Raw genomic sequence first — 13209 nt, forward strand, 5'->3', positions numbered from 1 at the left:
AGTCAAATCTGTTTTCTTAAGTCCTTCTCTTCTGGTCCATCTTCTATCTTCTCTTATTTACTTTTTTTTAAAATAAAGATTTATTTGTTTGTTTGTTTATTTATTTAATGTATGTGAGTTCACTGTCTCTCTTCAGTGGCACCAGAAGAGGACATTGGATCTCATTACAGATGGTTGTGAGCTACCATGTGGTTACTGGGAATTGAACTCAGTCAGTGCCCTTAACCACTGAGCCATCTCTCCAGGCCTACCTATTTATTTTTGATGCAGGGTCTCACTATGTATCCTTGGCTGGCTGGCCTAGAGCTTGCTATGTAGACCAAGCTGGCCTCAAGCAGAGACCTATTGCCTGCCTCTGCCTCCTGAGTGCTGGCTTGAGAAGCATGTACTACCATGCCCGACCACAGTCCTTTTAGTTTTTAAGGAAGTGTTCACCCATCCTCCCAGACTCAGGTCAAGTTCTAAGATCTACCCAACTATGAGAGACTAGAACAAGTTTGTACTGAAGCGTCTTTGACCTTTGTGTTGGATCAATCAGCAATTATTCCATAAGCATTTGCCTTGCTTTCTTAACTGGCTTTTAGAACCTTTGAGCTTGTGCATATCTTGTGTGTACGTTACAAAGATAAAAACATTCCCATTGAATGGATAGGCTAGCAGAAAGGGTTACAACTGGAAAAAAACCTTATTATTTGGGTACAATTCCCATGTCTTTGATCAGAATAGAGACCCTGAGCCTTCTAGGATAAAGCTGGTTTTGGATTTTTCCTATTTAAATAATTACTTATACATTAATTATTTCTTTCAAATTAAATGCTTTTGATTTGCATATGTAGTAACATGCTGCTTCTCAGTACATTACATTTCAGACTAAAGACCTTATGAAACATCTTATTTACAAGGTGAAATATTGAAAATATTACCCCCACCCTTGTTTTAGGCAGTCTCAAGTAGCCCAGAGTGGTCTGGAACCTGAATTCCTGTTCTTCTAGCTTCATCCAGAGGGGGATATTCCATTTTTTTTGGGTGACATAATTCAAAATAGATGTGTGTATGGCTCATGTTCAAAGACAGAAGTGACATAGCTTCTCATGGTAAATTCTGTCATTCAAATAGTTTTCTCTCAAGACCCAAAAAAGCCAAGGCATTGCCAGCTGTAAGTTTATCCTGAAAGAGAGAGAGAGAGAGACAGAGAGAGACACACACAGAGAGAGATATTACTTAAAAGCATGATTGGCCTGATAAAGCACTTATTACATACCATCACTGATCTTTTTTTACATTTGTGTGTGTGTGTGTGTGTGTGAATATGCATGTGCACATACACTTGTGAGTGCAGAGGATTTATACATCTAGTTATACTGCGCTTATTTTAAGACATTAAAGTGTTTGTTTTTAATAGTCTAGCTATTTCAGAAAATGGAGTCACAGTGTTAGGCAAATGAAGTGTGTATTCAGCTCAGGAAGGAGACTGAAGTTCAAGGCATGTACCTTTGTTTCTTCATCAAAGTCTGCCATAGACTCTATCAACTTCCCAGGCTCCTGCTCACCTAGTGGAAAGGGGTAATCAGTTCCCAGAATAACTCTATCCTAAAAGAAGAAAATACAATTTTATTTGTAAGTGGGAAAACATTAAAGAGTCTTCCATACACTTAATTTACTTATCATATATATATATATATATATACACACACACACACACACACACACACACACACACACACATACACACACACACTAGTAGAACAACAATTGTTTTCCTAACTTAATAGAAACAACTAGTCTACAATTCTAAAGATGTAAAGGGTTGGTTTCCATTTTGCTATTTTCTTGTTCCAGCAGATGTCACTATTAGGTCTTCTAAAAAGTGGAAATCTAGGTCTAGTCCTGTTTCTGAGTGCTTGTGTTTAAGTATGGAGGCCAGAATACAACCTTTGCTGTCACTCCCAGGTGCTGTCCTCTTTGGCTTTTGAGACAGGGTCTCTCGCTGGTTTTGAATTCATTAGATATGCTCATCTGACATCCCCAGGACCAGCCAGCTCTGCCTTCCTAGGACTTGAATTGCAGGAATGTACCATCCCCCCTTGCTCTTTTAAATATGGGTTCAGGGAATCAAGTGTGCTTGCATGACAAACACGCAGCTGAATGAGCTAGTCTCCACCTCAGCCCATTTTTATTCTAAATAACTGAAATACAAGCACTGAAATATAAAAATTAGGCACTTATTTGATAAAAACATGGGATGTTTTCAGATGAAAAGAAACATTCTACCTTTCTTATAGTGACATATCGCAAGTGACTTGTGAGAAAATAGAGTTGGAAAGAAATGTTTCGGGTTAAATGGTAGTGTAACTCCTCATAGCTTTGTAAATAATCCCTTTGTTAATTTCTCTTTGGGTTTTCCCAAATGAAGTGTGGTGGTGTCCTTTCTGCTAGACCTCTCAAAATGAGTCACAGTCTCTTCCAGTCACAGCAAGCTTTTCATCGTTCACTGACTTCAATGGGTTGATCCCACTGGCTGCAATGTTTTATTCCTCTCTCTCTCTCTCTCTCTCTCTCTCTCTCTCTCTCTCTCTCTGTGTGTGTGTGTGTGTGTGTGTGTGTGACAGACAGAGACAGACAGACAGAGAGAGAGATGGACAGAGACAAAGACAAAGACAGAAACAGACAGACACAGAGAAAGAGAGTCAGCAGAGAGGAAGACATTGATTAATAGAAGTTCTGATGTATGCCAGCTGGGGTGCTGCATGACTGTAATCCCTGCCTTAAGAAGTGAATGGATCAGGAGTTCAAAGGCAGCCTGGGTCTTATAATAAATTCTAGCTAACCTGGGCTACAAAGTGAGACCCTGTTTCCAAAACAACAACCAACATACCACCTAGAAGACCCCAGGAGATCTGGCATGCTATTATATTCTATGATTACTACACATGATGTTATATTTCAAAAAGCCAGGAGAAATGACATGTATTGCTTCACCATAGAGATATGCTTGAATAGACTGTTTAACCTGATAGAAACATTATACCATTTCCACACATACATAAAATCACATGATATAATCTACATATATATGTATTTATAAAATATATATTTACCAATCTTACACACACACACACACACACACACACACACACACACACACACACACACACACAGAGACATGATCTGTAAATACTTCAGTTCATAGTAAAAATCTGACCTGGGCATGGGTAGCACATGTCTTTAATCCTAGCATTGGGGAGGCAGAGGCAGGTGGATCATTTGAGGTCAGTCTGGTCTACACAGTGAGACCTTGTCTCAAATATGTGTATGTATGTGCATATATTCATGTACACATACACACACACACACACACACACACACACAAACACATCTGATGGTTAGGGAGATAGTTAAGAAAATGTTTGTTGCCCAATCACGAGGAACTGAGTTCAGATTCCCCATGACTCAACTGAACATGTTTGTGCATGTGCCTACATCCCAGTGCTTGAGGGACAGAAACATGAGGAATGTTGGGGCTTGCTAGCTGCCAGCCTAGCCCCGGACTAAGTGAGAGATCATTTTAAGAAAATAAGGCAGAGAGTGAGAGAACAGAACACATGATCGATCACACACACACACACACACACACACACACACACACACACACACACACTACACAGTTTCGAAGGCCATCTATTTTTAGACTTCTGTATTCATTTATACATGAAGCCAAGAAAATTCATCTGCTGTAGAAGCCCTAAAGACGTAAAGGTTTGTCTGCTCACATCTGTGCCAACAGCTGATCTCGTTCTAACTCTCTGCTTGGTATTCACCAGGGGATCATCTCTTCTTCTTGCTAAAGCTGTTTACATTTCCAAAATACAACATGATTTTAGAGTCCCGCGCTTATAGCATACTCGTCAGCTACATTAGCATGAAGATGAAATCCAGGCATTAATTTTCTAATTAGGAATCCTTCCCTTCCCAGCATGATGGCATTCACAGTTATAAATATGCTTTAAGAAGCAGCCTGTCCTGTTTTAATATGGAGAAAGCAAATGAATCAGAAATGAAAACCAGTCTTGTCTTCTGTAATTCGTCCCTCCTGATTAAGATATTTCCTTGGTTTCCTTTTGTTGTGTGTGTGTGTGTGTGTGTGTGTGTGTGTGTGTGTGTGTGTGTGTGTGTATGTGTGTGGCTTTTCAGAGGAGAATGTTAGGTGTTCTTGCTTTCCATCTTGTTTCAGTCAGGGTCTCTTTTTTTCTCCTGCTGCATATACAAGGCTAGCTGGTTCTTGAGCTCCTAAGAGCCTTGAGATTAAAGATGTGCATGCTACATGTCCATCTGGGGATTTAAACTCAGGTACTCAGGCATGCATTGCCAAGGCTTTACCTACTGAGCCATCTCATCTTCCCAGTGCCTTGAGTTTTTTTTAATGCTACCTCAGAACATCAAATTCATGGTTTGGAAATTTTAAATTATTATATAGACTTTCTTTCAACATCTTTCTATAGAAGTTATATATCTACTTATAATTATCTGGTTTTTAAAATTTTCTTACCTATTTTCTATTTGCATACCTTTGACTGGTAACTGTCTTAATCATTGCTCTATTGCTCTGACGAAATATCATGACCAACACTTATAAAAGAAATCATTTAATTGGGAGCTTGGTTATATTTTCAGAGACTTAGTACATCACCACCATGGTGGACTGTGCACTGGTGCTATAGCTGAGAGATACGCCTTGATCCACAAGCAGTGACACACTTCCTCCAACAAGGCCACACCTCCAATCCTTCTAATCCTTTCAAATAGTTCCACTTCTAGTGACTAAACATTCTTTTTTTTTTTCCATTAATTTATTTACTCATTTTACATCCCAATAGCAGTCCCCTTTCTCCTCCCAGTCTCTCTCTCACATAGCCCCTCTCCCCATACTTCACTCCTCTTTTCTTCTGATAAGGGCGAGAGATTCCCCCTGGTATCAACCTATCCTGGCACATCAAGTCACTGTAGAGCTAGGCACATCCTCTCTCACTGAGGGCAGAGTTAGGGGAACAGGATCCATATGCAGGCAACAGGTGACTAAACATTCTTATGAGCCATTCAAATATGGGGGCCATTCTTATTTAACCTTCACACTAACTTTTGATCATCTCCAGCTTGCTAGTAATTTTATAAATGTATTGATCTTGAAACTGGTCTAGACCTGAGTTACCACCTGTACTTCTTTAGATTTTTTCTTTTTAAAAATTCATTGTCCTTAGATTCTTCATTTTAAAATACATCCAGTTAATAATTATTTAGCCATTTTTTTCCTATGATCTGACTCTGCCAAGAATAATTCTTTGAATTGGACTTTTGAGAAATCTTCTTTTGAGATGGTAAGAATATAACTCATGCTTATCATCAACTTGAAAACTGCATAAATGTGTGAGTGAGTTGAAGGAACAATGGGAATATGGCTGGAGAGATGGCTAAGCGGCTATGAGCATATGTTGTTTATTAAGAGGACTTGAGTTCAGTTTGCAGGCTGCTCACAATGGCCTGTGGCTTCAGCACCTGTGATCTGACTCTTCTAGTCTCTGTGCACACTGCACTCATGTGCACATAATTATATCCCATATATAATATGTGTGTATACTTACTTTTACATATATTTAAAAACATTTTAAGAAATTCTGATGTAATTAGTTCTGAAATATTAGGTACAGGAAAGAAGGCATGAGAGTAGAAACGAACATCTCTTTAATTTGGAGTTCTTGTTTTGAGAGAAAAGAGATAGCAGCAGGGAGGAAAGCAGGGGAAAGAGATTCCTCAAGGTTTGTGTGGTTTTCCAGGAAAGAGATCTCTATTTGATAGATGTGTACTAAATACCTGAGTTAAAAATGCTTTGAAAAATTGCTGCATCTGCCACTGGTCGTGATGGTTAATACTGATCATCAATCGAAAGCATCTAGACTCCCTCCTTGCATACTTCTGCAAGTGATTGTCTAGATCTGGCTAATTACTGTGAAAGAACTCGCCCTCTTGTGGACAGCACCATTCCATGGGCTGAGCAAAATGGGAGAAGCAGGCACCAGAATCCACCTCTTTCTACTTCCTGACTGTGCATGCAATGTGAGCAGCTGCCTCATGCTCTTGCAACAGTCAATGTCTTCCCTGTGGGGATAGACTGAACCCTCGAACTGTGAACCAAAATGATTATTTTCTTCCTCAAGTTGCCTTTGTCAGACGTTTTATAATGAGAAGAAAAGTAACTAATTCACCTATTTTCTTATAGCTGCAGTTTGCCTGTGTTTTGTTATGAGTCATAGGAAGAACCATAGGCTGAGGAAGCCTAAGTTGGTTTTGTATGGACAATTGCTGTGTTGTCTATTGACCTGAGCTCCCTGGGATACACCGACTACTATGATATGTTGGGTTCTCATCACATCTGTTCCCAGATGCCCAAAAATTAAACTTTAAAGAGTCTGTGTCCTGGGGATCTACTAAGATCATAGACCGGTTTCCATAGATATATGTCTGAATATGCTAATGTGAGATTCCCCACTACTGTATTTTAGAAAGTCCAGAGCCAGCTGTGGTAGCACAGACCTCTAAACTGAGGCACTTGGAAGTGAGTGTGAGACAGAAAGTACAAGGTAGAGGGTGCTGAACTGTTTAAGAGTTCAGAAATCAAGCTGCACACGAGCAAACAAGCAAGTGAGCATGTATGCATTCATTCCTGTCTGCTCTTGACTGTGCTTGTGATGTCACCAGCTACATCAAGCTCATCCCTTGGTGTCTCCACAATGGTGGACTGTAACCTGGAACTGTAGGCTGACAGAAACCCCTTTCTCCTCTATGCTACCTCTTGTCAGGGTATTTTTAACCACAGTGACTGAAATGAAATTAGAACATCACTGAGCTAACTAACAAGTGCTGAAACTAGGACATACTCTCTCATGGCCCATTTCTTCCTGAAGTGAGAGTTATAGCCTCTCAGTAGGCTTACAGGCATCTAAACAGGGTTTCCCTCTTTTGTGCATTGCTGGGCATTGGAATACATTATTTGTCAAATTTATTTGGAGATATAAAATAAATGTAAAGCCAGATTTGGAAGCTCATATCTATGATCCCAGCACTTCTATAGCAAGAGATGGGGAATAGAGACAGGAGAATTATGGGAAGACGGTGGGCTCCCTACCCTGGTACCCTGGTATATGCAGCAGTAATAAGACTGTCTATAAATAGGTGATGGTGAGGACTGAGACCAGAGGTGGCCTCCTGATCTCTAAGCGCACGCGCGCGTGCGCGCACACACACACACACACACACACACACACACACACACACACACACAGAGATGAAGACCTGTAGGGTTAAGTACTCTTGCAGAGATTCTTAGAAGAATCAGAGTAAGAAAATGTATTGTTGGGGATTTTAAAATCTTTTTCTTGTTTTAATTTTCACTTTTGCATTTTTATGGTTTTTTTTTTTTTAATTTTTGAGCAAGAGAGAGAAAATTTAAAGTTGGTTGGGTAGGGAGGTAGAGAGGATCTGGAAGGTGCTGGACAAAAAAGGAAGTGCTCAAAATATATTGTATGAAAATATTTTTAAAATAAAAAGAAAAAATATTATACCCATCTAACAAAAACAGGTTGTTTAAAACTATTTAAGGCCAGAAAATAATAATAATCCATGAGAAATTGAGTAAAAATCCATGAGTAAAAATCAAAAGCACAATTATTGATGAGGTCGAGGAATGATTCTAGAAAATAAATAAAAGTTCAAAAAGTCATTCGAATTTGGGGATTGTTTTTAAAAGAGGATTTTGTGATTTGACTGTAAGTAGAATGGTGGAGCATTACTATTTAAAAGAATAATGTATATAGCTGGATCTAAGTCCTGGATCTACCAGCCTGTGAGGACATGTAAAACTTTAGGTTTTCATGTCCCAATTATAGTCATTAAAGCGGTCACGGTTTGAAAAGAAGATACTAGAACCTTTGCCTTTCCTGGAAGCCTACTCAGGATATACATACATGTGCTGGTGTCTTAGTTAGAGTTTCCATTGCTATAAAAAGACATCATGGTCAGAGAAACGTCTATAAAGGAAAACATTTAATTAGGGCTGGCTTGTAGGTTCAGATGTTCAGTCCATTATCATTATGGTGGGAATCATGGCAACATCCAGATAGGCATGATGCCTACACATGATGCTAGAGGACCTGAGAGTTCTACATCTTTATTCAAAGGAAGCCAAGGAGCAGACTACTGTCTTCCAGGCATCTAGGAGGAGGGACCCAAAGCTCATCCTCACAGTAACACACTTCCTCCAACAAGGTCACACCAACTCCAACAAAACTACAACTCCTAAAGTGCAACTCTTTCTGCCAAACATAGTCAGAGGACCACAGCTGGCTATCTGGTCTACCTATTGGATGCTGCAGTGAACTTGTCATGCTCCTCTCCTTCTGTCAGTGTATGTTGCCTTGGGTACTGTTTCAAAGTGGGATTAGCATCCCCCATTGCTGGTGGTATTGCTTAGAGGATGGGTTTGAGCTTGACAGTGGTGTTTTTCTCAGAATGTTTTCCTTTCCAAGAATTAGAGTGCACTCTGTTCAGTTGGACACTCTGTTGAGAGTGGCCCCTTGCCAGGCTCCCTGCCTTGTCCCTTCTTCTGTTGCTAAGAGTTCAGGACCCACAATTGTTTTTTAGCTTCTCTCCTTTGTGCTTTCCTGCTTACTTGCTTGCTCACATTTTCAGTTTGTCCAGATACTCTACTTCTTCTCTTGGGAGAATTTGGAAACCTACAGATACCTACATGTAATAAGATAAAACTGAAATGTGATTGTTTCTTTTGTGCTCCATAGTCATCCTTTTCAGTCCCATAGGCTTACATTTAACCAATTGTGAATTGAAAATACTTGAAACAAACTCTTATACATCCCCCTGCTACTGTAGGTAATCTCTTATGTATGATCCTGTAGGTAACTCCTCCCACATAATAAGTCTAATGAAGCTCAGTCATCAAAATGGGGGAGAAGAGTAAGAGTTAGGTGTGCTTTTTAGTTTTTGTCAACTTGACACAAACCTAGACATACCTGGGAAATCTCACTTGAGAAGTTGCCTGCTTCAGACTGGCCTTTTGGTGAGCATTTTGGTGTGGCATTTTCTTGGTTGTTAGCTGATTTAAGAGGACCTAGCTACTGTGAGTGGTGCTATCCCTGGGCAGGTGGGTTTGTGTTGTATAAGGGAGTTAACTGGAAAAGCTGGGTCAGGGGGTGCAAACCAGTAAGCAGTGAGCCTCCTTGGTTTCTGCTTTAGTTCCTATCTCCAGGTCCCTGCCTTGAGCAGATGATGATTTTCCTTGATAATGGACTATATAACCTGTAACCCAAATAAATCTTTTTCTCCCTGAGTTGCCTTTGGTAATGGTGTTAATCATAGCAACAGAAAGCAAACAAAAAACTAAAACAGAAGCAAGAGAGGGTGATGGCCAAAGTAAATTATATACATGTAATGAATGTCTCATAGTGACTCATATACACTATATACTAAAATATACACTAATAAACATAAAATATGAGAAAGAAGAAAATACTTTGAAAATTTTGCTCTTGTTTTTAACATGTGGAGGTTTTCTCTCTTTAATTATCTCCTAAGCAATAGAATAAATACAAAGGTAGTCATCATCTGCTTTGTGCTGTAAGTTATCTAAAGCATTAGGGGTTCTGTGTATAAGTTATATACAAAAGCCATGCCACTAAATATAAAATAATTGGGCCTCCGAGGGTTTCAGTATTCCCTTTGGATAGATACCAAGGGCCAAGAGTATGTATTTCAGACATTTTACTATCTCATACTTTCCTTTTCCCTCAAAAGTATCTAACTTGTCAAGTAACTGGCTGCTGGGCTCACCTTCTGCTCTCCAAAAACCATCCAACTTACCTTTCCTATAACATCTGTCAATAGCTTGAGAGACAGAGGATCATGAACCAGGGAGTCTGTGTAGAAGGAGCCAAGGTATTTTCTGGGGTCAGATGAATTGTCCCGGGCACAGAGATCTGGGCGCATGTTAAATCCATGAGCAATTCTTCCTACGGTGAAGGGGAAAGCACCACCTGCAAAGAAGCAGAGGCAGGAGGATTGCAAATTCAAAGGCGAATTGCTTGGGCTGCAAATGAGTTTAAGGCCAGCCTGGGAAACTTTAGTGAGACCTTGTTTCAAAATAAACTCAAGGAGCTGGAGAAGTAGCTCAGCAGGTAAGAGCTCCTGCTATTCTAACGGAAGACTGAATATTGTTGCTGGCACTCCTGAAGAGTGGCTCACAACTATCTGTAACTAGCTCCAGTAGATCTGACACCCTCTTTTAGGTTTGAGAAGGCAGGTACACTGGCTTCCACTGGCGCCCACGGAAGGCCAGGTCAGTCAAGATGGCGCTTAGCCTTTACCGCGCATAAAGCCGGCTCCCTATGGGGAGGTTAACTGTGTGCGCATGTGCAAGAGTGCCTTCTTGCCAGGTCTTTGCCCATTTCGGGCGCACCTGATGAGGTCATGAGTAAGCAACCAATCAGGTGTGGGTGCGTGCACGGGGATAAATAGGCGCCTGGCGGGGCGCAAGCGGGCTTCCACCATGAGAGAGGAATAGACAGAAATAAAAGTCACTCATAGTAAGAATTTCTATGTCTCGCGTGCTCCTTGTCGGCGGGAAGTCGCAATGCGTGGGACATCTGGTGCCAAGAAACCCTGGATAAAAACATCGCCGGTGCACGGGAAGCCTCCATTTCACGGGAGAAATTCAGAAGCTATGAGTGGGGTAAGACCCTGAGAGACCATGGCTAGCCTTGATCTGCTCCAACTCTTACCACTGCCGGACGCGGCAGGTGCCGCTGGGGTTGCTCTGGCAACCCTCGGGCTTTTTCTATTGACCTTTGAGTTTCTAGCTACCACCAAACGGCTTCAGAGGTCGCGTGGGAACTGCTCAGTTAAAACAGCAAAGCGGAGAGTGTTGGAGCAAGGAAAAAGATGGTCAGAAACAGGGGGTAGTGAAAAGTTGCAACGAGAAAAGGAAGCTGATCGATCTCAAGTAGCAGTCCCCTCCAATTCGGAGGTGAAATATTGGGGAAAGAATGCCCCGGTAGAGAAGGGAGGAGGTAAAAGGAACACAGTATGTTGGCAGAAAAACTTTGTCTTGGTGCTTATAAAGGTGTACTTAAGCTCCGCGCCGGCTCTCGGAAGCTTGGTCGTCCGGCGCTTGACTCGACAGCTTTACAGAGTCATGCTGATCAGATTTGATCGAGGCAGACCGCCTGAAAATTTATTCAGGAGAATCAAACAAAAGGACATCTCAGTGCCCGTGCACAGCCTGATGGAGTTTATGTAATTGGGTTGTGAGTAAAAATATTCAGGGCTGTGTTTCACTTCCATACCATTGGCAAATGTCGGTCGTGCCGCTCAGATAATATATCTTAGTATCTTACAGGAATTGGGTTTCAACACGTTGGTGGACTAGTCCAGGAATTGAGACAATCCATCGCCCATATCAACTCCACCCGAGTGGATAGTCACCGTGGACACCATCTGGTTTTTTCCCTCTTTGTCTATTGTTTGTCTCTGGTGCACCAGGATGTCTCCATGTCTGTCAGTTTATGTCTGTGATTTTTGTTTCTCGTTGTTTAAATGTTTTACGTTTCATGTTCAAAAGAAAAAATGGTAAAAACCTTATCTGCCGGTCGTGCACACCTTGACTTGGTTTTAACTCGTTTCAAAAGGGAACAAATGAATAGAAAAACAGTTTCAATCAGGTCTTTAAAGCCCTGTGCCTAGAGCCAGGTGTCTAGATTAGCTGGAGGAGCGGCTTAGAAGCTGGCTAAGCGTCTACACGGGCTGATCTTAAAGGCGCTAACAGCTTCTCAGCTTTTTTGGTACAAGAGTTGATAGCTGTTTCTCTTAGAAAAATCCCTGACTGGTTAATTGACTCAACAGGTGACAAGGTGCATCTCTTAAAATCATAGCTAAAAAGGTAAAAATGGTGTTTGGTATATATATTAAGATATGTATAGCCACTTCAATTTTGTTTCTCATTGGTTTTAAATGTATAAATATGCTCTGCTTGCCTTGGTTGTGGACTATTGGCTTTCAAGTTATTGGATATGGTTAAAAAAGGTATAATATTGGTAACAGAAAGTTGGCTTAAAACTGTAATTTAGATGAAGTAATTCTAGATAACATGTGACATTGGGCCACCCTAGTGAGACAGGTCTAAATTGAGGTAATATTTTTATGGAATTCTTATGCTAGAAACCAGGCTTCTAAAAGAATTTAGGACATTGTCTCGAGAGGTATTGGAGACCGCGCCATTGTGCGTTCGAATGTAGAATTGATAGTCAAACTTTACAACATAATAATAGACTTGTGGTGCCTTGGAGACTAGATTGTTGAGGGTTGAGTGTTGCTTTCCAAAGGTGTGGCTTGCCCTGAAGTTATCTGTATTCTAATGCTAATTTCCACTGCCCGGAGAACAGCTGCCTAGTCACGTATTCAAAGCTCAGGTGACCTTGTGGTGGTGGTCTGCCGTTACAAGGAGAATTTAAGATTGTGATTTAGGATTGCCAGTGTTACATTGACTAACTCAAATTTATTTATAATTGAGGAAAAATCAAACAGGTAGAGATTGTATTGGATAGAGATTGTTACAGGATTTATAAAGGATTGATGAGGTTTTAGAACTTATGAGAACATTACAGCCAGTTTCCTTACTCCAACTGCCATTTCAAGATAGATTTAGAGGATTGTTTTTATGCAGTTTGTTTACATCCTGGCGATTGTGAGTTTTTATTTTGTGAGCTTGCTTATAATTTTAGAGAGCCCATAGAGTGATATCATTAAAAGTGGCTAACAGCCTTATATTATATAATTTTGTTGCTTCTTCAATGTAAGAAGTTAGAACATTAAATCTTTCAGTATATATAGAAATTTTTACTACAAACATTTGCTCTCAGTATGAGCTTTAATATTTGGGGAGTAGCTGTTGCACTACTCCAAAAAAAGAATATTTGAAGCTAATGTTAAGCTTCTAAGGATGTTAATTGGCTAAGTACCTCACCTTACCAGAGGACTTAGGTCTTTGTTATGCACATTGGAGATAAAGCTTCAGCTGTTTTAGTACAGAGTTGTGGACTGGAGTCATGGAAGTATTTTTAATAAGAAACCTAGTAAAACATATCTTGTTTC

At 40.4% G+C, this 13209-nt stretch overlaps 1 protein-coding gene across 1 annotated transcript in view; it reads right to left on the reverse strand.

Moving 5' to 3' along the window:
• Window positions 1-1104: 1104 nt before the first annotated feature.
• The window catches only part of Acmsd (aminocarboxymuconate semialdehyde decarboxylase), a 48039-nt gene continuing 35934 nt past the window's right edge, over window positions 1105-13209 (reverse strand). Inside the window, exons 8-10 of the mRNA XM_032915604.1 lie at window positions 9925-10097; window positions 1492-1590; window positions 1105-1167 (exon numbers count right to left, since the gene is read on the reverse strand). Of these exons, the coding sequence (XP_032771495.1) occupies window positions 1105-1167; window positions 1492-1590; window positions 9925-10097 (335 nt within the window). The remainder of the gene's footprint in view (window positions 1168-1491; window positions 1591-9924; window positions 10098-13209) is intronic.

This window comes from Rattus rattus, chromosome 10, assembly GCF_011064425.1.
Source record: "Rattus rattus isolate New Zealand chromosome 10, Rrattus_CSIRO_v1, whole genome shotgun sequence".
NCBI lineage: Eukaryota > Metazoa > Chordata > Mammalia > Rodentia > Muridae > Rattus > Rattus rattus.